Source organism: Cherax quadricarinatus, chromosome 56 (assembly GCF_038502225.1).
Source record: "Cherax quadricarinatus isolate ZL_2023a chromosome 56, ASM3850222v1, whole genome shotgun sequence".
Lineage (NCBI taxonomy): Eukaryota > Metazoa > Arthropoda > Malacostraca > Decapoda > Parastacidae > Cherax > Cherax quadricarinatus.
In genome coordinates this window covers 2,314,016-2,340,858 of record NC_091347.1, presented here as the reverse complement: position 1 = coordinate 2,340,858, position 26,843 = coordinate 2,314,016, and the positions used below count along the sequence as shown (strand labels likewise).

General features: G+C 42.1%; 1 protein-coding gene across 1 annotated transcript in view; it reads left to right on the top strand.

Annotated features, from left to right (window-relative positions):
- Scsalpha1 (Succinyl-coenzyme A synthetase alpha subunit 1) overlaps positions 1 to 26,843 on the top strand; it is a 36,198-nt gene continuing 9,355 nt past the window's right edge. Inside the window, exons 1-4 of the mRNA XM_053793908.2 lie at positions 1 to 115; positions 3,544 to 3,780; positions 4,993 to 5,198; positions 13,820 to 14,014. Of these exons, the coding sequence (XP_053649883.1) occupies positions 79 to 115; positions 3,544 to 3,780; positions 4,993 to 5,198; positions 13,820 to 14,014 (675 nt within the window). The 5' untranslated portion in view covers positions 1 to 78. The remainder of the gene's footprint in view (positions 116 to 3,543; positions 3,781 to 4,992; positions 5,199 to 13,819; positions 14,015 to 26,843) is intronic.

Genomic DNA, 26,843 nt, shown 5'->3' with positions numbered 1-26,843 from the left:
GCTGATGATGACGTCACGACGCAGCTGATGACGTCACCACCCAGCTGATGATGACGTCACAACCACAACACTGGGAAAATGGCTGCCACCGTCCGTGTTCTCGCCCGCATCACCGGTGAGTAACCTCTTGCTCTCATTCACCTGGATTATCAGTCATGAGTGCGATGATTTAATGATAACAAAAAAGATTCGTTCATTTAAGAAAACCAACGAAATTGTCTTGTCTTCAGCTGTTAGGTGTTCTTATGGAGGTTCATAGATGCCGGTGAGAGGCTCTTGATCCAAGGAGCTAGACTTGCCTTCCCCTTCCTTTATGGTTAAGATACTTGTGCAGTAACTGGGTATTTTTAATGCCGAGAAGTTTCGCCTGCTCAACAGGACTCTTCAGTCAAATATAGGCGAATAAGACTGCAGACAGTGAAAGTTGTTTTGACGTGGGGACTGACTACCACCTACCAAGACTGACAGGGACTGACTACCACCTACCAAGACTGACAGGGACTGACTACCACCTACCAAGACTGACAGGGACTGACTACCACCTACCAAGACTGACAGGGACTGACTACCACCTACCAAGACTGACAGGGACTGACTACCACCTACCAAGACTGACAGGGACTGACTACCACCTACCAAGACTGACAGGGACTGACTACCACCTACCAAGACTGACAGGGACTGACGACCACCTACCAAGACTGACAGGGACTGACTACCACCTACCAAGACTGACAGGGACTGACTACCACCTACCAAGACTGACAGGGACTGACTACCACCTACCAAGACTGACAGGGACTGACGACCACCTACCAAGACTGACAGGGACTGACGACCACCTACCAAGACTGACAGGGACTGACGACCACCTACCAAGACTGACAGGGACTGACGACCACCTACCAAGACTGACAGGGACTGACGACCACCTACCAAGAGTGGTGGAGGGACTGACTGCCACCTACCAAGAGTGACGGAGGGACTGACTGTCACCTACCAAGAGTGACGGAGGGACTGACTACCACGTACTAAGAAGGACGGAGGGACTGACTGCTGCCTAGCTAAAAGTGATGGAGGGACTGACTGCCGCTTAACTAAGAGTGACGGAAGGACTGACTACCACCTACTAAGACTGACAGGGACTGACTACCACCTACTAAGATTGACAGGGACTTACTACCACCTACCAAGACTGACAGGGACCGACTACCATCTACCAAGACTGACAGGGACTGACTACCATCTACCAAGACTGACAGGGACTGACTACCACCTACCAAGACTGACAGGGACTGACTACCACCTACTAAGACTGACAGGGACTGACTACCACCTACTAAGACTGACAGGGACTGACTACCACCTACCAAGACTGACAGGGACTGACTACCACCTACCAAGACTGACAGGGACTGACTACCACCTACTAAGACTGACAGGGACCGACTACCACCTACCAAGACTGACAGGGACTGACTACCACCTACCAAGACTGACAGGGACTGACTACCACCTACCAAGACTGACAGGGACTGACTACCGCCTACCAAGACTGACAGGGACTGACTACCGCCTACCAAGACTGACAGGGACTGACTACCGCCTACCAAGACTGACAGGGACTGACTACCGCCTACCAAGACTGACAGGGACTGACTACCGCCTACCAAGACTGACAGGGACTGACTACCGCCTTGACTACGACCTACTAAGACTGACAGGGACTGACTACCACCTACTAAGACTGACAGGGACTGACTACCACCTACCAAGACTGACAGGGACTGACTACCACCTACCAAGACTGACAGGGACTGACTACAACCTACCAAGACTGACAGGGACTGACTACAACCTACCAAGACTGACAGGGACTGACTACCACTTACTAAGACTGACAGGGACTGACTACCACCTACAAAGACTGACAGGGAATGACTACCACCTACCAAGAGTGGTGGAGGGACTGACTGCCACCTACCAAGAGTGACGGAGGGACTGACTGCCACCTACCAAGAGTGACGGAGGGACTGACTACCACCTACTAAGAAGGACGGAGGGACTGACTGCCGCCTAGCTAAAAGTGACGGAGGGACTGACTGCCGCTTAACTAAGAGTGACAGAAGGAATGACTACCACCTACAAGAGTGATGGAGGGACTGACTACCACCTAAGAGTGATGGAGGGACTGACTACCACCTAAGAGTAATGGTGGGACTGACTGCCGCCTAACTACGAGTGATGGAAGGACTGACTCCCACCTACAAGAGTGATGGAGGGACTGACTACCACCTACTAAGACTGACAGGGACTGACTACCACCTACCAAGACTGACAGGGACTGACTACCACCTACCAAGACTGACAGGGACTGACTACCACCTACTAAGACTGACAGCGACCGACTACCACCTACCAAGACTGACAGGAACCGACTACCACCTACCAAGACTGACAGGGACCGACTACCACCTACCAAGACTGACAGGGACCGACTACCACCTACCAAGACTGACAGGGACTGACTACTACCTACTAAGACTGACAGGGACTGACTACCACCTACTAAGACTGACAGGGACTGACTACCACCTACTAAGACTGACAGGGACTGACTACCACCTACTAAGACTGACAGGGACTGACTACCACCTACTAAGACTGACAGGGACTGACTACCACCTACTAAGACTGACAGGGACTGACTACCACCTACTAAGACTGACAGGGACTGACTACCACCTACTAAGACTGACAGGGACTGACTACCACCTACTAAGACTGACAGGGACTGACTACCACCTACTAAGACTGACAGGGACTGACTGCCACCTACTAAGAGTGATGGAAGGACTGACTACCACCTACTAAGAGTGACGAAGGACTGGCTACCACCTACTAAGACTGACAGGGACTGACTTCCACCTACTAAGACTGACAAGGACTGAGTACCACCTACTAAGAGTGACGGAGGGACTGACTGCCGCCTAAGAGTAACGGTGGGACTGACTGCCGCCTAACTAATAGTGATGGAGGGACTGACTGCCACTTAACTAAGAGTGATGGAGGGACTGACGACCACCTAATAAGAGTGAAGGAGGGACTTGCAGCCACCTACCGTATCTTTGTTATATTGGTTTCCTTCAGGAGGCAAATCTTTGGGATATCCTAAAGTGGCACTCTGTAACTTTTATGTTGCTGAGAAACATACAGGTATTCCTATCTGGTATTTACTTCTAAGTACAGCTAAATTCCTAATAAAATGTAATTAACATTATACTATAAATTTTTGATACAGTAAGCATTTTTTAAGCATTACTGTAAGCATTTTTTCTTCCCTGCATTCATATATAGCTTTGGTTTGGTTTACAGACATGACTATTAATTCACAGGCATCACAGGTAGTTATGCATTTACAAAGCACTTGTTTTCTTTAAAATTGGTACCTAAATTTTTCTTTAACATATTTTTGTTGGCATAATGCCATACTATAATGTTTAATGTTTTATCATACCAGGATAATATATTTTTCATTCCTAGGTCTTAATCCAGTTGCAACCAGGTCTTGCTACACAGTGACACGGCCCAACATAGCAGTCAATGAGACTACTAAAGTCATATGTCAGGGTTTTACTGGCAAGCAAGGAACTTTTCATTCACGCCAAGCAATTGAATATGGCACTCTCATGGTGGGGGGAGTGTCACCAGGCAAGGGTGGCAAGAAACATCTCAATTTGCCAGTGTTCAACACTGTTGCCGAAGCCAAAGCCGCCACTGGTAAGTAGGGTCAATGGAATGTGCTTGTATTGCCTTTTAAAACAACAACAGTTTTTGTAATTAAGCTACTGAGGTACTTCTGTTAGTTATGTTCACTGTTGATAGCCTTTCTGATCATAAAGGGGCCAGGAATACCAGCTAGTACTGTGTATGAGATTGTACACTTTGCAAAGCTTAAGGCATGTTTATCCCAAGAATTAAATCTCTTATAAAAAGTGAGCTTGTTTAATAAAAATGCTAGGCCACGGTTTGACACTTTCCTATTGTGGCACTTTAGTTTAGCAATTCTGACAGATTGGTTTGCATTAATCTGCAAATATTAAATTGTATTTTTCTTCACTGAAGGTATGGAAATTTTAGTATACAGTAAATTCTTGGTAGCAATAGAATACACACATGTAAATACAGTACAGTGGTACCTCGAGTTATGAACTTAATTCGTTCCAGAAGGCTGTTCGAGTGCCGATACTGGACAAATTTGTTCCCATAAGGAATAATGTAAATTAGATCAGTCTGCTTCATACCCCCAAAAATACACTTACAAAAGCACTTGCAAAAATAAACTTACATAATTGTTTGAGTTGGGAGCTGTTCATAACTCAAGGTACCACAGTATTTCCTCACCATGGAGTTAGTCTAAATTTTAATAAAAAATATACACATGATTACTTCGGGTAAAATTTTACAACCCCATTATATTATCTAATATAACCCAATTTTAAAACTTAAATTGAGTGTGGATGCACTTGTCTCAAACATTGGAAAAGTATTACAGTATATGACAAGAGGAACAAAGCTAAGAGACAAATAGGATATGCAACACTGCTCATGAAAGTTGATGCAACATTTGTGTGAATAACTGTATTTGTTATGAGAAAAATCTAAGATGTAGAATGTAAAATACGACTATGTATCAAGTTTCTTTGAAAAAAAAAAGGCTTTATGAACCACCCCTGATAATATTTTCATTTTTTTTTGGGGGGGGGATAGGGGGACAGGCGGCCTATAGTAGCAAACAAAATAATTGCAGTGATTCCTCAGAGTTACTTCAGTAACTTTTGCCTAATATCAGATGGCTGGATATCCATTCCCCAGGCACTTCATGACCCCTATGAGTTCAGCACTTCCACAAAATGTGCAGTGATATAATTTTTTTCAAGAATCTTTTTGTTGTTTTCTGTGTAACTTGAGAACTTGCAAATTTTTGTGCAGATGCTGATGCAACAGTGATCTATGTGCCACCCCCTGGTGCTGCTAAGGCAATATTGGAAGCTGTTGAAGCAGAAATAGGTCTTATTGTGTGCATCACAGAAGGCATCCCACAGCAGGACATGGTCAAGGTCAAACATGCTCTCCTCCGTCAGAATAAAAGCCGATTGATTGGTCCTAATTGCCCAGGAATCATAGCTCCTGAAAAGGTAAGCTGCTCTAAATAATTTTTTAATTCTTGTACATTATATACACATTGTGGCCACTTTATTAGGTACATCTGTATACCATGTTAATGCAGATATCTAATCAGCCAATTACATGGAAGTACCTTAGTGCCTAAAAGCATGCAACATGGTCAATAGGTTCAGTTGTCCAGACCAAACATCAGAATGGGGAAAATGTGACCATGGAATGATTGTTGGTGCCAAACAGGGTGGTTTGAGTATATCAGAAACTGCTGATATCTCCTGGGATTTTCATGCTGAACAGTTTAGGGTTTAAAGAGTATGTTGTGAAAAGCACAATGTCCAGAGAGGAGCAGTTCTGTGGATGAAAATGCCTTGTTAACCCTTTTTTGTCCAGACCCCTGATCTGAGGCTTGTCCACAGTGTCCAAGAATTTTGTACTGAAACATCATGCTTGTCACAGCTACTAAACCACTATGACAGAATTGCGGAGGCAAAAGAAGAAAACCAAAACGTAGATGTGATATACACAGACTTTGCAAAGCCATTTGACAGATGCAATCATGAGGTGATTGCACACAAAATGAGGGCCATAGGCATAATGGAAGGTAGGCAGATGGATTTTCAAGTTTCTAACAGAGAACACTAAGAGCAGTAGTAAATGGAGCAAAATCCTGCATCAGTGAGGTGAAAAGCTCAGTTTCCCAAGGTACTGTCCTGGCACCACCCCTCAAGGGAGGTTCCTTGATGACGGTGAAGGGTTCTTGGATCTGTGCTCCAGTTCCCTGAATTGAGCCTGAATGTCTTCCATATTCCCCCTTCCCCTACAGATACAGGTGATGTATAATCCCTATAGGTTTAACACTCCCCCACGATGATAATGTGCTGGCACTTCTGCTGTTTCTTATCCTCATAGCATATAGATGAAAACACCTATTACAATTTTGTATCAGTTGCACATCGCACTAAAATAAGCACGAAAGTCACCTTGGAAGTGGATAACATGATGTACAGTGATAAGTTCCAGGTGCTTAGATATGGAGAGAATGAAGAACAAAAGGGATTATACAAAACTCAAAAGGACCATCAAATAGAACTAAAGGATCACATGCAAGACCTGGGAGTAATTATTTCGGCTAACCTTTCTTTCAAAGAACACAATAACACAAAGAACACAAATGTCACAGCAGCAAGGAAGATGATGGGGTGGATAATGAGAACTTTCAAAACAAGGGAAATAATGCCAGGGGTGACGCTTATCAAATTGCTCGTGCTCTCATTTAGAATATTGTTAAGTTTTGATGGCTCCATTCAGGGCAGAAGAGAGATCAGAGCTGGAACGGATAGATCCAATAAGGCATTTAAATTACAGGAAACGCCTTAAAGTCCTAAATGTGCACTCACTGGAGTGGAGAGAAAAAGTAACACTTAGTAAAATTAACACGGTTCCGTTTATGGGCATGGAAAAAAAATTCTCCAGCTCAAGGTGCCACTTGTTGTGGGTCAGCAGGGGAGGCCTCCTGCCATCCCCAACACTCCTGTCACCCCCATCCCAGCTTTTGTGAATACGTTTGCAGTTCGATTCTGTCTTAGAACAGAATTGTTTTGATCTTTTAACTGCCATATATTGTATCTGTCAAGGAATCATGGCACCGAGTAGGCATACGAGTGTTGCTGAAAGTGGCAAGAAAAGGTATAAGCATTTAAGTCTTAGACTTAACAAAGAAAATAGAGATATTAGACAAGAGAACCTGTGGCCTTAATGAAGCTTCAGTTTGTACAATTAAAAAGAATGAGGTAAATATACGAGTTTGTGTGATGAATAACTGCTGACTTGACAGACTTCCTTACCTGACTTGACAGACTTCCTTACCTGACTTGACAGACTTTCTTACCTGACTTGACAGACTTTCTTACCTGACTTGACAGACTTTCTTACCTGACTTGACAGACTTTCTTACCTGACTTGACAGACTTTCTTACCTGACTTGACAGACTTTCTTACCTGACTTGACAGACTTTCTTACCTGACTTGACAGACTTCCTTACCTGACTTGACAGACTTCCTTACCTGACTTGACAGACTTCCTTACCTGACTTGACAGACTTCCTTACCTGACTTGACAGACTTCCTTACCTGACTTGACAGACTTCCTTACCTGACTTGACAGACTTCCTTACCTGACTTGACAGACTTCCTTACCTGACTTGACAGACTTCCTTACCTGACTTGACAGACTTCCTTACCTGACTTGACAGACTTCCTTACCTGACTTGACAGACTTCCTTACCTGACTTGACAGACTTCCTTACCTGACTTGACAGACTTCCTTACCTGACTTGACAGACTTCCTTACCTGACTTGACAGACTTCCTTACCTGACTTGACAGACTTCCTTACCTGACTTGACAGACTTCCTTACCTGACTTGACAGACTTCCTTACCTGACTTGACAGACTTCCTTACCTGACTTGACAGACTTCCTTACCTGACTTGACAGACTTCCTTACCTGACTTGACAGACTTCCTTACCTGACTTGACAGACTTCCTTACCTGACTTACTAACTTACCTGACTTACTAACTTACCTGACTGACAGATTTACTTGGCTGACTGAGCGACCTACTTACTTGACTGACTTACCGACTGGCTTGCTGACTTACCAACAGACCTGCTGACTTTCTGACTGGCTTGCTGACTTTACCGACTGGCTTGCTGACTTACTGACTTGCTTACTTTACTTACTGGCTTGCTGTCTTTACTGACCGACTTATTGTTAAAACTTTTTCACTGAAGGGGACCCTTACAAATCTAGCAGTACTGTGAAACAGTGCCTAAAGCAGCTGATACCTTACCATCAGCTGTATAATGTACTGCAGGGTAAAATGGCCCTGAAATCCATTATAGAATTTATGCACACTCCAGTACATTAACTTCAGTACCAGAGCCTCTGCCATCCACCTCAGCCCAGTAGGACCACAGCATAACTCTCCACTCTCTTCACAATCAACAATCACCAGCACCCACAATTTAAGGTAAGAAATACTATTATTTCTATTGTATTTGTACTCTTAAGCAGTAAAAACATAATATATCATGACAGTGAACTACAATTGCATATTCACTTTTATTTTTGTAAGATCTGGAGATCTAAAAAAAAAAAAAAAATTTTTGGTTCTTTTTGGGCTCCCAGGAATGTAACCCTATTTTTCCCATAAGTTCTTCAGTTTATCTCGCATGGATTTACCAACACGGTGTTTACAGGAACGTAACTACCGTGTAATATAATGGTTACGTACTTGGAAAGTACGAGGGCCTGATCCCAAACCTGCACACTGCCATAACAACATACCAGAGTGAGATATGAAAGGAAGTGCAACATAAACCAGTGAAAAGTAGGAGCACTGTGGGCCCAATAAGAGAATATTGTATTTTAACATCTGTGGCCTCAGATTATTCACCATCTTACCAAAAGATATCAGACATTGGGGGCAAGTGTGTCTTCAAGCATAAACTGGATAAGTATCTTCACCAGGTGCCAGATCAACCAGGCTGTGATGGATACGAGTCAGCAGGCCACCAGCAGCAACAGCCTGGCCCTTGGCTGGGCTTTGGGAGTAGCAAAACAATAGAAACTAAACATTACTGAAGGTGGCATATAAAGATATTTAGCAGTGATATAGAGAATGACAGTAGTGATCAGGGTTTTTTGAGCTAGGTAAAAATAATACCTTTATTCAGTAATTTTTTTTTTTTTTTTTTTTTTTTTTTTTGCCTTGTACATTTGTCATGGATATAGCATTGCATTATTTTCTTTTTGCTAAGTTTGATTTTTTATTTCATATTTGTTAAAGACAATTTTCTTCTTATTCTTTTTAGTAATCTTTACAGGAAAAGGGGTTACTAGCCCATTGTTCCCGGCATTTTAGTTGACTTTTACAACACGCATGGCTTACGGAGGAAAGATTCTTATTCCACTTCCCCATGGATATAAAAGGAAAAGTAATAAGACCAAGAACTATTAAGATAAAATCAAAGAAAACTCAGATGAGTGTGTATAAATAAACGTGTACATGTATGTGTAGTGTGACCTAAGTGTAAGTAGAAATAGCAAGACGTACCTGTAATCTTGCATATTTATGAGACAGACAAAAGACACCAGCAATCCTACCATCATGTAAAACAATTACAGGCTTTTGTTTTACATTCACTTGGCAGGACGGTAGTACCTCCCTGGGTGGTTGCTGTCTACCAACCTACTACCTATAAAGAAGGAGTTTGGGATATTGGCAGTTTGGAGGGATATGTTGTGTATCTTTATACGTATATGCTTCTAAACTGTTGTATTCTGAGCACCTCTGCAAAAATAGTGATTATGTGTGAGTGTGGTGAAAGTGTTGAATGATGATGAAAGCATTTTCTTTTTGGGGATTTTCTTTCTTTTTTGGGTCACCCTGCCTCGGTGGGAGACGGCCGACTTGTTGGAAAAAAAAAAAATTTGTTAAAGTATTATTTCATAACAGTATTTACCATTACTGTATGTACAGTATCAGGTATTGTTAGTACAGGTTGGCCATCACTAATCTGGTTCCATCAGTAATCCAGCACTAATTTCAGCTAGCATAATTTCAAATTTCTGGGGCTGCCGCACCAACCTGCCGCTACTGTTTGGTGGTGCTACTTTCTGTTTAAGTCATTCAATTTGTTTTTCTCCATTTATTGTTATAACCTGCTCACTTTTAGCAGTAGCCATGGTTCCAACAAATAAAGGAAATTCTTTTCATTGTGTAAACTGCAAGCACTGTACATTGTCTCTAAAAGATAAGAGGGCTTTGAGCCACTGATGGTCCCGTAGTATGACGCCATGAGCTCAGCTCTTTCGTATAAGTTGTGGGCGGTAAATTTGGGCCTACATATGAAAGAAGAGGTGTGTGTGGTAGGTGTGCACTGTATAAAAAAAATCCTGCAGTACGCCATGCATAATGAGAAAAAATGCAACTGTCTTTGGTGTAAAACAGCGACTTTGCGGTGTATTTTTGTATGGTTTTTATGGTTGTATTCTCATATTTTTGGTCTCATTTGATAGAATGGAAGATTTTTTCCAGGAATAGAGATGATTTTAATTGGTTTCAGGACAGAAAGTACACCTACCATCCGACTTACAACCGAGTTCGGTTCCGAGAAACCAGTCATAAGTCGAAATGGTCGTAAGTCGAACTTTACTACTGAATATCAACAAAACATTTTTGTAATAACTTTATTTTATTGTTTTATTTTGGTATTTCATATTTTACTTTACTTTTTATGTTGTTAGTACTGTATTTTATACTGTAAGGTTTAGGATAAACACTGTGTACAACACAAATAGTTGTTTATTTCCCAGAAATTTGGCATAAAAAACACGGTCGTAAGTCGAGTGGTCGTAAGTCGAGTGGTCGTAAGTCGAGCAGGTCGTAAGTCGGATGGTAGGTGTACCTTGAAATTGAGCTCGAAGCAGTGGAAATGTTCAATTTTTGCTGATGTTCAAGAATAAACAGATCACTTCATGTATCCAATGTGTGTCCAACTGGCCAGTCTAATATGAGGTCATGAATGGGTTGACATCATTTATACAATTATTATAATAATGCAGTAGTCTGCATAACAGTAAATCGTCTATTTTTTGTGTGAATAAAAATTCAAAATGGAAAGCAAGCACAATATAAGAGGGGCCTGGAGACGTGACTAATGAGCAGAGAAAAACGTTATTTTAGTACCAGGAATGTCTGTAGTGTTTATTCTGGACCCTATTTTGAAATTGGTATCTCTTGAAATTTGTGTGAAAGAAGCCAAACTACCGATTTCTGATCACTTTATTGGGTAGTTGAAATAGGTAAATGTGCGTTTTCTTATACTCGGTCGACAGAATAGAAGGAATACTATCGAAATATGTACGAGTTTGGTCAACTGGAATACAGTGGACCCCCGCATAACGATGGCATCACATAGCGATTTTTCCGCATACCGATTACTTTTATCGCAAAATTTTTGCCGCGCATACCGATTAAAAACCCGCTTACCGATTTTCGTCCGAGACGCGTCCAATGTGCCCTCAGCCAGCCTCACATGTGCCGGCCGTCCCATTGTTTACCAGCCAGCCTCCGCGGTAACATCCAAGCATACACTCGGAATATTTCGTATTATTACAGTGTTTTCGGTGCTGTTTCTGGAAAATAAGTGACCATGGGCCCCAAGAAAGCTTCTAGTGCCAACCCTGTGGTAAAAAGGGTGAGAATTAGTATGGAAATTAAGAAAGATTTTGAAGGGTTTGGGGCTAACCCTGAGAAGCCTATGCCAGTTGTGGAATCCATTGTGCCTACTTCAAAGATTAAGGAAATGTGTGCACAGTGGGTTGAACTGCAAACCTTTATAGATGAAAATCACCCTGACACAGCTGTTGCAAGCCGTGCTGGTGACTATTTCAATGACAATGTTGTGGCCCATTTTAGACAAATCGTAAAGGAACGGGAGGTACAGAGCTCTATGGACAGATTTGTTGTGCGACAGAGGTCCAGTGACTCTCAAGCTGGTCCTAGTGGCATTAAAAGAAGAAGGGAAGTAACCCCGGAAAAGGACTTGCTACCTCAAGTCCTAATGGAAGGGGATTCCCCTTCTAAACAATAAGTTCGACACTCTCCCCTCCTCCCATCCCATCAATCATCACCAGATCTTCAATAAAAGTAAGTGTCATTTAATTGTGCATGCCTTTTTCAGTTTGTGTGTATTAACCCTTTCAGGGTCCGTCCCGTAGATCTACGGCTTTATGGTGAGTGTCCAAACCGTAGATCTACGCCATGAGCTCAGCTCACTCTGATAAACTGTGAGTGGTACATTTGGGCCTAGATATGAGAGAATACATCTATGTGGTATGTGTGCGCCACATAAAACAGATCCTGCAGCACACTGTGTATAATGAGAGAAAAAAACTGAAATCATGATTTTTCGATTAAAACAGCAACTTTGCAGTGTTTTTTCGTATGTTTTTTATAGTTGTATTTGCGATTTCTTGGTCTCATTTGATAGAATGGAAGACATATTACAAAAATAGAGATGATTTTCATTGGTTTTAGCACTGGAAATGGCTTGAAACTCAGCTCAAAGTAGCGGAAATGTTAAATTTTTGCCGATATTCAAGAGTAAACAAACGACCTCACACGTCTAATACACGTCAGCTGGTGGGTCTAATATACATTCACAAATATGGTGATGATATTTTTACAATTATTACAGTATTGCATAACAGTAAATCTTCTATTTTTTGGTGTGAATAAAAATTCATTATGTGAATAAAAAATCAAAATGGAATTTATTTGTAAAGCCTCAAAACATAACTAATGAACACAGGAAATGTTAGTTTAGTGCCAGGAATGCCTACATTGTTTATTCTGGACCCTATTTTGAAATTGGAATATTTTGAACTTTGTGTTAAATTGGCCAAATTAACAATTTCCGATCACTTTATTTTGTAGTTGAAACAGTTGACTTGGCGATTTCTTGTGCTCAATCGATAGAATAGAAGTAATACTAGTGAAATAGCTAAGAATTTGGTTGATTGGAATAATGTAATTGGCCTAAAATGGGAGTCAAAGTCGGCAAAATCGCCGATTCGTAAACAGCGCTGACACATCAAAATTCGCGAGAGCATAATTTCGTCAATTTTCCACCAAATTTCGTACTTTTTGTTTTATTACCTTCACAAAAAGATTCTCTACGATTTCATAAGAAAAAATAACAAATTTTTTTTTTGAAAATTCTTGGACACTGGTGCGTGACTCCAGATTTGGGCCTTGGACCCTGAAAGGGTTAAAATTAACATTTCATGTGGTAAAAAAAAATTTTTTTCATACTTTTGGGCGTCTTGCACGGATTAATTTGATTTCCATTATTTCTTATGGGGAAAATTCATTCGCATAACGATTATTTCGCATAACGATGAGCCCTCTTGCACGGATTAAAATCGTTAACCGGGGGTCCACTGTAATAGAATGGGCCAAAAATAGGGTGTAAAGTGGGCAAAATTGCCAGTGCATAAATATCACTGTTGGGTTAAGTGTATTCTAACCTAACCACTCTGTAATCTGGCAAAATCACTAATCTGGCACCCTACAGGTTCTGATGATGCCGGATTAGTGATGGTCAACTTGTACTAAAATTTCTTAACCTTCATGCATCTTTTTTTGTTGATGCATCATGTTCATTGAAATATTGCCTACATTTTGCCAAATATTACTACAAAGTACAGTATGTTAATTTGTAAATAGTAAATAAATGTTTGATAAAATGTGCTATAAGTTTTACCTCAGAAAGCTAATTAAACTCAGGTTGCATCTTGTATGATGGAAATTAAGGTATGTACAGTGGTACCTCGAGTTACGAACTTAATTCGTTCCAGAAGGCTGTTCAAGTGCCGATACCGAATGAATTTGTTCCCATAAGCACTAATGTAAATTAGATTAGTCCATTTCAGACCCCCAAAAGTACACTTACAAAAGCACTTACAAAAATACACTTACATAATTGTTCAAGTTGGGAGCTGTTCGAAACTTGAGGTACCACTGTAGTAATATTCAAGAAATTCTAAAAAAAAATGCATTTTTTCCAGTGTAAGATTGGTATTATGCCTGGACACATTCACAAAAGGGGCTGCATCGGCATAGTGTCAAGATCAGGCACGCTAACTTATGAAGCAGTTCATCAAACCACCATTGTGGGCCTTGGACAAACGCTATGTATTGGAATTGGTGGTGATCCCTTCAATGGTACAAATTTTATTGACTGTCTAGAAACCTTCATTAGGGTTAGTATATTTTTAATTTGTACTGTAGTGTGTTGTTATGCAAAGGCTTTCAAAGTTCTTAATTTTTGGAAATATTTTAGTATCTAAAATACAGTATACAGTGAAACCCTGGCTTTCATCTTTAATCCATTCCAGAATGTTGGCCGAAAACCGATTTGTACGAAAACTGAAGTAATATTTCCCATGAGAAATAATGTAAATCCAATTAATCTGTTCCAGACACCCAAAAATATTAATAAAAAACACATTTTATAGAGAATAACTATAGTTTTACATACAGAAAACAATGAGAAATATGAAGCACTAATGAAATGGATAAATGAACATTTCAATCACTTTTACCTTCATTGGAGACTCTTGTTGGCATATGGAAGATGGCGAGGAGGGGAGAGGTTATCTCTACCACCATCACAACCACTACCACCCACTACCACCACCACTGCCACCATCACTACCACCCTCTACCACCACCACTGCCACCCTCTACCACCACAACTGCCACCCTCTACCACCACCACTGCCACCCTCTACCACCACCACTGCCACCCTCTACCACCATCACTACCACCCTCTACCACCATCACTACCACTGTCACTACCACCCTCTACCACCACCTTCTACCACCCTCTACCACCACCTTCTACCACCACCTTCTACCACCACCTTCTACCACCACCTTCTACCACCCTCTACCACCACCTTCTACCACCCTCTACCACCACCTTCTACCACCACCTTCTACCACCATCACTACCACCCTCTACCACCATCACTATCACCCTCTACGAGTAACAAAGGCAGACTGAGTCACAAACGTATGAGCAGCCGTGTCCCGTGGGCAGGCAGACACGTCTGTTACGGATAATTTCTGAGCGGATGTACAAAAACGGGGGGAAAATTTCGCTGAAAAAAGTGGTCGAAAACTGAATTGTACAATAACCAGACTGGACGACAACCGGGGTTCCACTGTATAATATAAATGAGAACTTGGTTTGACATGTAAAAGCAATAAACTGTACAATGTACAGAGTGATTGCTTCATTATCCTACATACTGTTATCAGAATTAACCCTTAAGCTGTCAGCAACTCCAAAATTGAAAGCCTCTTTTGTGTAATTTTTTTAGAAATTATGAAATATAAGAGCTCAATTTTCTAATGTAATAAAGCTAGAATAATGAAATTGGTTCACTACTTGCAGTTTTATGAAGGCATGAATTTGGTCATTGAGAAGTACAATACCTGCACTTTAAAGGAGGGGCTTGGGATATTGGCTGTTTGGAGTGACATCTAAACTGCCATATCTGAGCACCTCTGCAGAAACACTGATTATGTGTGAATGATGGTGAAAGTGTTTCTTTTTTTGCGTCACCCTGCCTCGGTGGGAGATGGCTGATATCTTAACGATGGAGTTCCGTTCTTAAGACCACATCGGTAAACAAATTTGTTGCTAAGCAAGGAGCATACTATAATGGTAGTGGGTTTGTGTCAGCCATCTTTGATATTGTTTTATTGTCTCCTTTGCACCATTATAACATTTTTAGAACATTTTTAAATGTTTATACAGTAGTGTACTGTATATTGTAATAAAAGAATAGAGGAAATCAGCTCTAATATACATTATTTAGGTATGCATATTGGTCAAAGAACCCGTTGTAAGTCCGAGTCGTTGGTAAATAAGTACGTTGCTAAGTGAGGAGAGGCTGTACTGTATATTGTAATAAACAGAATAGAGGAAATCAGCTCTAATACAGCCTCTCCTCACTTAGCAACGTACTCGTCTACCGACGACTTGGACTTACGACAGGCTCTCTGTCCAGTATTCATACCTAATTAATGTATATTAGAACTGATTTTCTCTATTCTGTTTATTACAATATACAGTACACTACTCTATAAACATTTAAAAAATATACTAAAAATGTTATAAATGGTGCAAAGGTGACATTAAAACAATATCAAAGATGGTTGACACAAACCCACTACCATGACAGTATGCTCCTCACTTAGCATTGAATTCGTTTACCGACGTGGTCTTATAAACGGAACTCCATCGTTAAGTGAGGAGAGGCTATATACATTATTTAGAAATGCATACTGGTCAGAGAGCCCGTCATAAGTTTGAGTCATCGGTAAACGAGTACATCGCTAAGTGAGGAGAGGCTGTATTATTTTTTATTTTTTATTATCACACTGGCCGATTCCCACCAAGGCAGGGTGGCCCGAAAAAGAAAAACTTTCACCATCATTCACTCCATCACTGTCTGCCAGAAGGGTGCTTTACACTACAGTTTTTAAACTGCAACATTAACACCCCTCCTTCAGAGTGCAGGCACTGTACTTCCCATCTCCAGGACTCAAGTCCGGCCTGCCGGTTTCCCTGAATCCCTTCATAAATGTTACTTTGCTCACACTCCAACAGCACGTCAAGTATTAAAAACCATTTGTCTCCATTCACTCCTATCAAACACGCTCATGCATGCCTGCTGGAAGTCCAAGCCCCTCGCACACAAAACCTCATTTACCCCCTCCCTCCAACCTTTCCTAGGCCGACCCCTGCCCCGCCTTCCTTCCACTACAGACTGATACACTTTTGAAGTCATTCTGTTTCGCTCCATTCTCTCTACATGTCCGAACCACCTCAACAACCCTTCCTCAGCCCTCTGGACAACAGTTTTGGTAATCCCGCACCTCCTCCTAACTTCCAAACTACGAATTCTCTGCATTATATTCACACCACACATTGCCCTCAGACATGACATCTCCACTGCCTCCAGCCTTCTCCTCGCTGCAACATTCATCACCCACGCTTCACACCCATATAAGAGCGTTGGTAAAACTATACTCTCATACATTCCCCTCTTTGCCTCCAAGGACAAAGTTCTTTGTCTCCACAGACTCCTAAGTGCACCACTCACTCTTTTTCCCTCATCAATTCTATGATTCACCTCATCTTTCATAGACCCATCCGCTGACACGTCCACTCCCAAATATCTGAATACGTTCACCTCCTCCATACTCTCTCCCTCCAATCTGATATTCAATCTTTCATCACCTAATCTTTTTGTTATCCTCATAACCTTACTCTTTCCTGTATTCACCTTTAATTTTCTTCTTTTGCACACCCTACCAAATTCATCCACCAATCTCTGCAACTTCTCTTCAGAATCTCCCAAGAGCACAGTGTCATCAGCAAAGAGCAGCTGTGACAACTCCCACTTTGTGTGTGATTCTTTATCTTTTAACTCCACGCCTCTTGCCAAGACCCTCGCATTTACTTCTCTTACAACCCCATCTATAAATATATTAAACAACCACGGTGACATCACACATCCTTGTCTAAGGCCTACTTTTACTGGGAAAAAATTTCCCTCTTTCCTACATACTCTAACTTGAGCCTCACTATCCTCGTAAAAACTCTTCACTGCTTTCAGTAACCTACCTCCTACACCATACACTTGCAACATCTGCCACATTGCCCCCCTATCCACCCTGTCATACGCCTTTTCCAAATCCATAAATGCCACAAAGACCTCTTTAGCCTTATCTAAATACTGTTCACTTATATGTTTCACTGTAAACACCTGGTCCACACACCCCCTACCTTTCCTAAAGCCTCCTTGTTCATCTGCTATCCTATTCTCCGTCTTACTCTTAATTCTTTCAATTATAACTCTACCATACACTTTACCAGGTACACTCAACAGACTTATCCCCCTATAATTTTTGCACTCTCTTTTATCCCCTTTGCCTTTATACAAAGGAACTATGCATGCTCTCTGCCAATCCCTAGGTACCTTACCCTCTTCCATACATTTATTAAATAATTGCACCAACCACTCCAAAACTATATCCCCACCTGCTTTTAACATTTCTATCTTTATCCCATCAATCCCGGCTGCCTTACCCCCTTTCATTTTACCTACTGCCTCACGAACTTCCCCCACACTCACAACTGGCTCTTCCTCACTCCTACAAGATGTTATTCCTCCTTGCCCTATACACGAAATCACAGCTTCCCTATCTTCATCAACATTTAACAATTCCTCAAAATATTCCCTCCATCTTCCCAATACCTCTAACTCTCCATTTAATAACTCTCCTCTCCTATTTTTAACTGACAAATCCATTTGTTCTCTAGGCTTTCTTAACTTGTTAATCTCACTCCAAAACTTTTTCTTATTTTCAACAAAATTTGTTGATAACATCTCACCCACTCTCTCATTTGCTCTCTTTTTACATTGCTTCACCACTCTCTTAACCTCTCTCTTTTTCTCCATATACTCTTCCCTCCTTGCATCACTTCTACTTTGTAAAAACTTCTCATATGCTAACTTTTTCTCCCTTACTACTCTCTTTACATTATCATTCCACCAATCGCTCCTCTTCCCTCCTGCACCCACTTTCCTGTAACCACAAACTTCTGCTGAACACTCTAACACTACATTTTTAATCCTACCCCATACCTCTTCGACCCCATTGCCTATGCTCTCATTTGCCCATCTATCCTCCAATAGCTGTTTATATCTTACCCTAACTGCCTCCTCTTTTAGTTTATAAACCTTCACCTCTCTCTTCCCTGATGCTTCTATTCTCCTTGTATCCCATCTACCTTTTACTCTCAGTGTAGCTACAACTAGAAAGTGATCTGATATATCTGTGGCCCCTCTATAAACATGTACATCCTGAAGTCTACTCAGCAGTCTTTTATCTACCAATACATAATCCAACAAACTACTGTCATTTCGCCCTACATCATATCTTGTATACTTATTTATCCTCTTTTTCTTAAAATATGTATTACCTATAACTAAACCCCTTTCTATACAAAGTTCAATCAAAGGGCTCCCATTATCATTTACACCTGGCACCCCAAACTTACCTACCACACCCTCTCTAAAAGTTTCTCCTACTTTAGCATTCAGGTCCCCTACCACAATTACTCTCTCACTTGGTTCAAAGGCTCCTATACATTCACTTAACATCTCCCAAAATCTCTCTCTCTCCTCTGCATTCCTCTCTTCTCCAGGTGCATACACGCTTATTATGACCCACTTCTCGCATCCAACCTTTACTTTAATCCACATAATTCTTGAATTTACACATTCATATTCTCTTTTCTCCTTCCATAACTGATCATTTAACATTACTGCTACCCCTTCCTTTGCTCTAACTCTCTCAGATACTCCAGATTTAATCCCATTTATTTCCCCCCACTGAAACTCTCCTACCCCCTTCAGCTTTGTTTCGCTTAGAGCCAGGACATCCAACTTCTTTTCATTCATAACATCAGCAATCATCTGTTTCTTGTCATCCGCACTACATCCACGCACATTTAAGCATCCCAGTTTTATAAAGTTTTTCTTCTTCTCTTTTTTAGTAAATGTATACAGGAGAAGGGGTTACTAGCCCATTGCTCCCGGCATTTTAGTCGCCTCATACGACACGCATGGCTTACGGAGGAAAGATTCTTTTCCACTTCCCCATGGACAATAGAAGAAATAAAAAAGAACAAGAGCTATTTAGAAAAAGGAGAAAAACCTAGATGTATGTATATATATATATGCATGTGCATGTCTGTGAAGTGTGACCAAAGTGTAAGTAGGAGTAGCAAGATATCCCTGTTATCTAGCGTGTTTATGAGACAGAAAAAGAAACCAGCAATCCTACCATCAGGCTGTATATATATATTTAAATCCTAAGTAGTAAGTTGGTAGACAGCAACCACCCAGGGAGGTACTACCATCCTGCCAAGTGAGTGTGAAACACAAACCTGCAATTATTTTAAATGATGGTAGGCTGGTCTCTTAAATATGTGGGATACCAGGTATATCTTGCTACTTCTAGTTGCACTTAGGTGTGTCTCTCTCTTTCTCTCTCTTTCTCTCTCTTTCTCTCTCTTTCTCTCTTTCTCTCTTTCTCTCTCTCTTTCTCTCTTTCTCTCTTTCTCTCTCTCTTTCTCTCTTTCTTTCTCTCTCTCTCTCTTTCTTTCTCTCTCTCTTTCTCTCTTTCTCTCTCTTTCTTTCTCTCTCTCTCTCTTTCTTTCTCTCTCTCTCTCTTTCTCTTTCTCTCTCTTTCTCTTTCTCTCTCTCTCTCTTTCTCTCTCTTTCTCTTTCTCTCTCTTTCTCTTTCTCTCTCTCTTTCTCTCTCTCTCTCTCTCTCTCTCTCTCTCTCTCTCTCTTTCTCTCTCTCTCTCTCTTTCTCTCTCTCTCTTTCTCTCTTTCTCTCTCTCTCTCTCTTTCTCTCTCTTTCTCTCTTTCTCTTTCTCTCTCTTTCTCTCTCTCTTTCTCTCTCTCTTTCTCTCTTCTCTTTTGCTCTTTCTCTCTCTTTCTCTCTCTCTTTCTCTCTCTCTCTTTCTCTCTCTCTCTTTCTCCACAGGGTTTGACAAGGTTAAGGATTCCTAACTTTATTGGCAAGCTAAGAGTTGTTACCTACATCAGCTCATTTGAAAGCATTTTTATTGTTATGAGACATACAAGTAGGAAACAGGATGAAGTTGGAGCCATCTGTGGGCCAGCATTTTCATTTGATCAACTGACTTTATCTCGTTGACATCATTATCCTGTACGAATGTTCCATACTCCTCGAGTCATCCTGGGTATGTATGATCTCAGATGGAGTGATGTTCTGGAGAAGGGTACAGCCAGAGTGAAGTTGCTGCTTTCTGCCCGTCTTGTGGCATAAAAGCTTGTTTAACACTGTCCTCGAAGTGGATCCAAGTGTGGTATTTTGACAATACATGTATTGGCCTTGTACATAACAGTAATGCCACCCACATCCCTCCTATGTTGAAGGCTCTGCTGAAATGACAGATCTATCCAGGATGGGTCCAGGCAAGAGATGAGACGTCTTGCTCTGTTCTCTACTCTGTCAAGCAGTCGCAGATGAGAGGGGGGGCAGGCAAACCAAGAAAGTGGAGCATACTCAAGGTGCGAGCGTACTTGTGCCTCGTACAGGATCTTGCAACCCCTACTGTCAAGCAGATGGGAGATACGGCGAAGTGCTGTAAGCTTCCTGGCTGCCTTGTTTGCAAGATTTACAACATGGTTCTTCATGGTTAGTTTGGAGTCAAATTTCACCCCAAGGATATCAACTTCTTCTCCAGGTGCCAACATCCTCCCATTCATCCTTACTACTGCACCAGCATTACAATCATGGTGCCTAGAGATGATCATTTGCGTTTTCTCAGGTGCAAATGTTACTTGCCATCTATTTCCCCAAGCTGATATAGCTCTCAGCTGGTGATTGATGTAGCTTAGAGCAGCTGGCATTTCTTCTCTTGGATAAGTGAATGTCAGAGTACAGTCGTCTGCATATGCATGTGATTCTGGGATGAGATGAAGAAGGTCGTTGAAGTAGACATTCCATAACAATGGACCCAGCACGCTTCCTTGTGGAACACTTGCCCCAATAGGATGTCTTGATGATTCCGTTCCATTGAGAACTACACTTAGAGATCTACCATGAAGGTAATCACTGAGGAGACATAGCATAGAGCCTGCAATTCCCAGTGCTTGAAGTTTTGCTAAGAGGCCCTGGTGCCACACCCGGTTGAAAGCGCCAGCAATGTCCAGTGCTACCACACAGCTGACTTTGGATTCATCCAGTGACTGGTGCCACTTAGTGGGGAGGTTTAACAACAGATCAGCAGCAGAGTAACCTTTCCTGAAGCCATATTGACGATCACAAAGTAGTGAGTGGTAGTCAAAAAACTGTCATTTGTCTTGAGATTATTATCTCAAGGATCTTACCAGTGATTGACAGGAGTGACACTGGTCTGTAGTTGCTGATTTCTGCTCTGCTCTTCTTTTTGTGAACAGGGACTACATTTGCCTCTTTCCATAGAGAGGGCCATTTACACTGTACTAGGCAGTGCTGAAAGATGCGAGTTAGAGGTGCTGCTAGCTGGTCTGCACATCTTCTCAACAATCTTGGGCTCAACTTGTCTGGGCCCACAGCCTTTTCTTGGTCAAGCGATTTAAGTTGAAAATGCACCTCCTCCTGCCTTATTGTCACCACTGACAGTTTTGACAGTTCTTGCAGCTAGCCAAGGAGGGTCCCTTGCTGGATCAGGAACTTGCATTTTGGTAGCAAAGTGTTCAGCAAAGAGGTCCGCCTTCTCTTGACTACTAGCAGAGGTGGTCCCATCCTGTCGATTTAGAGGTGGAATGAGTTCATCAGGCAGATAACCTTGTCTGTCCTTGACCAGGGACCACCAGGTTTTGGAGCCTACCCTACCTGATGCTAACTTTCTTTTAGTGTCCACCTCCCATTTAGCAATGGCCCACTTTTGAACATCACCCATATGCCTACAGGCTTGCATGTGCAAGTTCCTGTTATAGGTGGTAGGATGTCTCTTATACCTTCGCCATGCTTTGTACTTAGCAGTAGCAGCCTCTCTACAATGAAAGCCAAACCAAGGCTGATCTGTAGGCTTCGTCACATATTGCCGGTGAGGAATGTGTTCTTGTTGTAGATTAAGGATGTGTCCAGTGAAGGCTTTCACTTGGTTGTCAACATCCCCTTGGAGAAGAGCATTCCAATCAGTGGTGGCGAACTCAGAGCAAAGGGCTGGCCAATTACCTCTTTCCCATAGCCAGGTTGTGCGTGTGGACTCCTCACCTCGTTCTGTTGGGATCTTAAGTGTCGTAAAAACAGCCTTGTGGTCAGACGATCCAACGTAGCCGAGGGGTTGACAAGTGATTATGCCTTCTGCCAGATCACTCACTACTGGGTCAAGGGAGGAGCCAGATATATGAGTAGGGAAATCAACAAAGTTTCTCATGTCAAACACTGCAAGAAGGTCATCAAAGTCCCTCTGTATAAGGTGCTGGTTGAGGTCGCCAACAATTATAATATGTTGACAGTTGTGTTGTAGCAGAAGGGAGTCAATATTTTCCATTAGGAAGTTGATAGGGTCTGCATGTTGCCACTGAGGTCTGTACATTGCACATGCTAGTACAGAGGTACTAGTGTTTATACAGAGCTTGAAGAACATCATCTCAAGATGTGTAGGGGTGGCAACATCAATGTGCTGGGCATGAACACTTTTAGAGAAGCACACAGCAACACCTCCTCCTTGCCCTTGCTTGTCTCTTCTCATCCATGAGGTGCAGCCAGCAATTCTTGCAAAATTTTCTGGAGTCCTGTCATCCAAAAATGTTTCAACAACAGCTATCATGTCGGGACGTCGAGTGTTCACAAAACTATGTGTGAGCTCTCCAACATTAGTAATGAAATCTCTAATATTGGCCGACAGGATGCTGATAGACTGGCTCCTCATGATGAAGTGGTCAGCTTGAGGTGGTGGGTGTGTAGGGAATGTAAGGTGCCTGCCCTTGAGAGAGGTAGGGTACTGAGGCAGTTGCAGGGATGTAGGTCTGTGGTCTTGTATAAGGCACAATCCCACCTGCTGGGCTGGGATAGGAGTAGCTAAGTGGGTGACGTGTGAGAGTGTTCACCAATTCAGAGATCCTGCTGGTTTGTTCTGAGAACAGGTCTCTAAACAGGTGGCCCTGTCTGTCAAGTTCCTTTTTCTTCCGACACTGGTCTTCCTTATGTCCTTCCTTGTAGCAGTAATTACACCTGGTATCTCGCAGGCAGTTGTTGGCAGTGTGCCCCTTCCGGTGACAGCGAGAGCACAGCCTAGGTGCCTGGGAGGGTGGACTAGGATTTGTTGCACCTCCTGTGTTTTGCAGATTTGTCCTCAGATTCTGCCGCTGGAACTGTGTTAGTGGAGGGTGAGACGGCTGTAGATGTCTTCCTCCTCCACGTCCTCTGCCCCGTCCTCTACCAGTTCTGACAGATGTGTCCCTGCTGTTCGTACTTCGGTGCAGTAGGTGATCAGGTGCAGTGATAGTTCCCTGATCATTAACTGCACCGTTCTCTGGTGGAGAAACTCCTGGCTCAGAACTTGCTGACGAAGCACTGCTACCAGATTCTAGAATAGTGTCGGCAGGTGTGCTGACAGGTGTAGGATCAGAGATGGTATGTGCACTGTCAAGTAGACTGGCAGTGGCTGAAGCAGAGATGTCAGGTGTAGGAGAATTAACAGATCCAAGGCTTCCCTCGTTGCTGGGAAGAGGATTTGTTCCCTCTGTGGTGGTCAGAGGAATTGTGTTAGAATTCCCAAAGGTAGTGTTTTGAACTCTGTCAGTCTGTGGGACCTTAGCGATGACAGAATTCCACCAGTTGTTTACCCCTGAGTTAAGCTCAGTGTGGGACTTCCAGTCTTTGTCAATAGTGTCACCATCAGCTGAGCAGCTTACGTCACTTGATGCAGGCTTGCACTGGCCTTCTACAATAGCTTGTAGGTTATCTGATGATTTGAGGAGCTCATGAAGTGCTTCCCTGTGATGGATTATCTTAGCTGCAACTTTACAACACAGCCCAAGAGGGCAGTCTTGATCTTTGGACAGGAGTCCCTGAGGTAGGACTTCTGAACCTTCCTCCTGTAGCTCCAGGCTTGTATCCACATATACCACAGGATTATGGATATCCTTAAATTTTCTGAAATTTTCAACCTGGCTGCAACAAAATTCTTCTTCTGGAATGCAATCTGTGTGGCAGTATTTGGAACAAGTAGGCTCCTTACATCTAAGAAGAATTTTGTCCCTTGTGGTATACCCACAAACACTGCAGTAACTACTGGGACAATAGCCAGATAGCGTAGATATTCTTGCTATTTTGCGGTGTGAAGTCATCCCAGAGGACGCTTGTAGGTTTGAAGTTCACAGGAGAGAGAGGGTGGGTGGTGGTGTCGTGGGTGGTGGAGTATCGTGGGTGGGGGTGGGGGGGGTTCTCTCACTCTCACTCTCTCACTCTCACTCTCACTCACACTCACACAGAGAGAGAGAGAGAGAGAGAGAGAACGGACCGACCGACCCCGGGTTATGTTCAGGTGCCAGTACTGACCGAATTTGTTCCCATAAGGAATATTGTGAAGTAGGTTAGTCCATTTCAGACCCCCAAACATACAAGTACAAACGCACTTCTTTCTTTCAACTCACCGGCCATATCCCACCGAGGCGGGGTGGCCCAAAAGGAAAAACGAAAGTTTCTCCTTTTACATTTAGTAATATATACAGGAGAAGGGGTTACTAGCCCCTTGCTCCCAGCATTTTAGTCGCCTCTTACAACACGCATGGCTTACGGAGGAAGAATTCTGTTCCACTTCCCAATGGAGGTAAGAGGAAATAAACAAGAACAAGAACTAGAAAGAAAATAGAAGAAAACCCAGAGGGGTGCGTGTATTTATGCTTGTACATATATGTGAAGTGTGACCTAAGTGTAAATAGAAGTAGCAAGACGTACCTGAAATCTTGCATGTGTATGAGACAGAATAAAAAGACACCAGCAATCCTACCATCATGTAAAACAATTACAGGCTTTAATTTTACACTCACTTGGCAGGATGGTATATATATATATATATATATATATATATATATAAATATATATATATATATATATATATATAAATTTTTTTTTTTATTTTTTATTTCAACAAGTTGGCCATCTCCCACCGAGGCAGGGTGACCCAAAAAAGAAAGAAAATCCCCAAAAAGAAAATACTTTCATCATCACTCAACACTTTCACCACACTCACACATTATCACTGTTTTTGCAGAGGTGCTCAGAATACAACAGTTTAGAAGCATATACATATAAAGATACACAACATATCCCTCCAAACTGCCAATATCCCAAACCCCTCCTTTAAAGTGCAGGCATTGTACTTCCCATTTCCAGGACTCAAGTCCGACTATATGAAAATAACCGGTTTCCCTGAATCCCTTCACTAAATATTACCCTGCTCACACTCCAACAGATCGTCAGGTCCCAAGTATCATTCGTCTCCATTCACTCCTATCTAACACGCTCACGCACGCTTGCTGGAAGTCCAAGCCCCTCGCCCACAAAACCTCCTTTACCCCCTCTTTCCAACCCTTTCGAGGACGACCCCTACCCCACCTTCCTTCCCCTATAGATTTATATGCTTTCCATGTCATTCTACTTTGATCCATTCTCTCTAAATGACCAAACCACCTCAACAACCCCTCTTCTGCCCTCTGACTAATACTTTTATTAACTCCACACCTTCTCCTAATTTCCACACTCCGAATTTTCTGCATAATATTTACACCACACATTGCCCTTAAACAGGACATCTCCACTGCCTCCAACCGTCTCCTCACTGCTGCATTTACCACCCAAGCTTCACATCCATATAAGAGTGTTGGTACTACTATACTTTCATACATTCCCTTCTTTGCCTCCATAGATAACGTTTTTTGACTCCACATATACCTCAACGCACCACTCACCTTTTTTCCCTCATCAATTCTATGATTAACCTCATCCTTCATAAATCCATCCGCCGACACGTCAACTCCCAAGTATCTGAAAACATTCACTTCTTCCATACTACTCCTCCCCAATTTGATATCCAATTTTTCTTTATCTAAATCATTTGATACCCTCATCACCTTACTCTTTTCTATGTTCACTTTCAACTTTCTACCTTTACACACATTCTCAAACTCATCCACTAACCTTTGCAATTTTTCTTTAGAATCTCCCATAAGCACAGTATCATCAGCAAAAAGTAACTGTGTCAATTCCCATTTTGAATTTGATTCCCCATAATTTAACCCCACCCCTCTCCTGAACACCCTAGCATTTACTTCTTTTACAACCCCATCTATAAATATATTAAACAACCATGGTGACATTACACATCCCTGTCTAAGACCTACTTTTACCGGGAAGTATTCTCCCTCTCTTCTACACACCCTAACCTGAGCCTCACTATCCTCATAAAAACTCTT